Source organism: Cyprinodon variegatus, unplaced genomic scaffold, assembly GCF_000732505.1.
Source record: "Cyprinodon variegatus isolate N-32 unplaced genomic scaffold, C_variegatus-1.0 Scaffold57, whole genome shotgun sequence".
NCBI lineage: Eukaryota > Metazoa > Chordata > Actinopteri > Cyprinodontiformes > Cyprinodontidae > Cyprinodon > Cyprinodon variegatus.
This window is the reverse complement of record NW_015150510.1, coordinates 771,094-772,627: the sequence shown is the minus strand read 5'-3', so window position 1 is coordinate 772,627 and position 1,534 is coordinate 771,094. Positions and strand designations below refer to the sequence as shown.

At 40.5% G+C, this 1,534-nt stretch overlaps 1 protein-coding gene across 3 annotated transcripts in view; it reads right to left on the bottom strand.

Annotated features, from left to right (window-relative positions):
* The window catches only part of zbtb41 (zinc finger and BTB domain containing 41), a 15,787-nt gene that overhangs the window by 3,308 nt on the left and 10,945 nt on the right, over positions 1-1,534 (bottom strand). For all 3 annotated transcript variants that reach the window (XM_015371357.1, XM_015371359.1, XM_015371356.1), the window contains 4 exons: positions 915-1,010; positions 701-807; positions 487-592; positions 292-380 (listed from right to left, as the gene is read on the bottom strand). In XM_015371357.1, the coding sequence (XP_015226843.1) occupies positions 292-380; positions 487-592; positions 701-807; positions 915-1,010 (398 nt within the window). The remainder of the gene's footprint in view (positions 1-291; positions 381-486; positions 593-700; positions 808-914; positions 1,011-1,534) is intronic.

The following is a 1,534-nucleotide window of genomic DNA, read 5'->3' as shown; positions in this document are numbered from 1 at the left end:
CTTACTTATCTAGATTTAGATTTTTTCCATTGTCTGCTTATGTCTCCTTGAACCCCAGTCGGCCTCAGCAGATGGCCGCTCACACGCTCACACGCCTCAGTTCAGGCAGCTTAAGATACAGTTCGTCTCCTAAATATTCAAACTAAGACCAACTTGTACTGGTTATCCTTTAATCACAATGTTGTGGCTAAAGTAAATCATATGGTTTATGACAACATTGATCAGGAAAGTATTCAACCTTCCTGTCTTCACTTATATACTTTATATTTTGAAGCAAACTTAAAGATTTACCAGAGTGAGTCCTGAAGTGCATTTCCAAACTGGACTTTCCTTTGAATTCTTTTTTGCAGACCTCACACTGATGCAGAGCAGTCTTATATCTGAGAACAAACCACCAGAGACAGAAGCATGAAAGGTTTGTGAGAGGAAGAGTAACAGAATATCACTAGAACCAAACAAAATAGATTGTTGGTTTGTAGGACACACTTCTGCCAAACTTTCTCTCCCAAGTGAACGCTTTTGTAGTGAACCGTTAGATGATCATGGCGCCTGAAGCACTTCCCGCATTCTTCACACTGGTGTGCTTTCTCACCTAAAAGCAAACGAAGACTGCATTGAATGCAACACTGGATGGCAATAAGGCCTTCCTTCGGTAAGGTTGACGAAAGGAATTGAGGACAGTAATTTTCAGAGTATTTACCAGAATGTATTTTCTGATGCTTAGTCAGGTGATCGTGCCGAATGAAGGTTTTCCCACATTCGTCACACTCGTAGCGCTTGTCATCGTGGTGGACTCTGAGGTGAAGTCTTTCCAAAAACAAACAGGTGAGGTTTTTAGTTTCACAACCAGCCAAACTGAAAGTCTGGAGTATTTGTAATCGGAAGAAAGATGGTTTACAAAAAAGACCTCCCACCTGTAGGAGCTGCTGTGACGGAAACTTTGCCCACAGATGCTGCAGAGGTGAGGTTTCTCTCCGCTGTGGATACGCAAGTGCTCCCTTAACGTCGTCCTGATGGGAGAAAGGAAATAAACTTTAGCTATAAATTTAAGTAAAACCATGAACTGAAGGGAAATTTATTTATAGTTTTTAACATTTAATTTGTTAATCAGCCCCTATTTTCCTCTGACACCCCTAAGTTAATGTCATCGCAAACAGTTTCGCTTCAGAAGTCCAAAAAACACAGATTATGACTGGAATAAATTATACATCAATCAGATTTAGTCATTTCCTAAGATTCCTTCCTTCCTTCCTTCCTTCCTTCCTTCCTTCCTTCCTTCCTTCCTTCCTTCCTTCCTTCCTATTGTCATTTCTTAAGATTCCTTCCTTCCTTCCTTCCTTCCTTCCTTCCTATTGTCATTTCTTAACATTCCTTCCTTCCTTCCTTCCTATTGTCATTTCTTAAGATTACTTCCTTCCTTCCTTCCTTCCTTCCTTCCTTCCTTCCTTCCTTCCTATTGTCATTTCTTAAGATTCCTTCCTTCCTTCCTTCCTTCCTATTGTCATTTCTTAAGATTACTTCCTTCCTTCCTTCC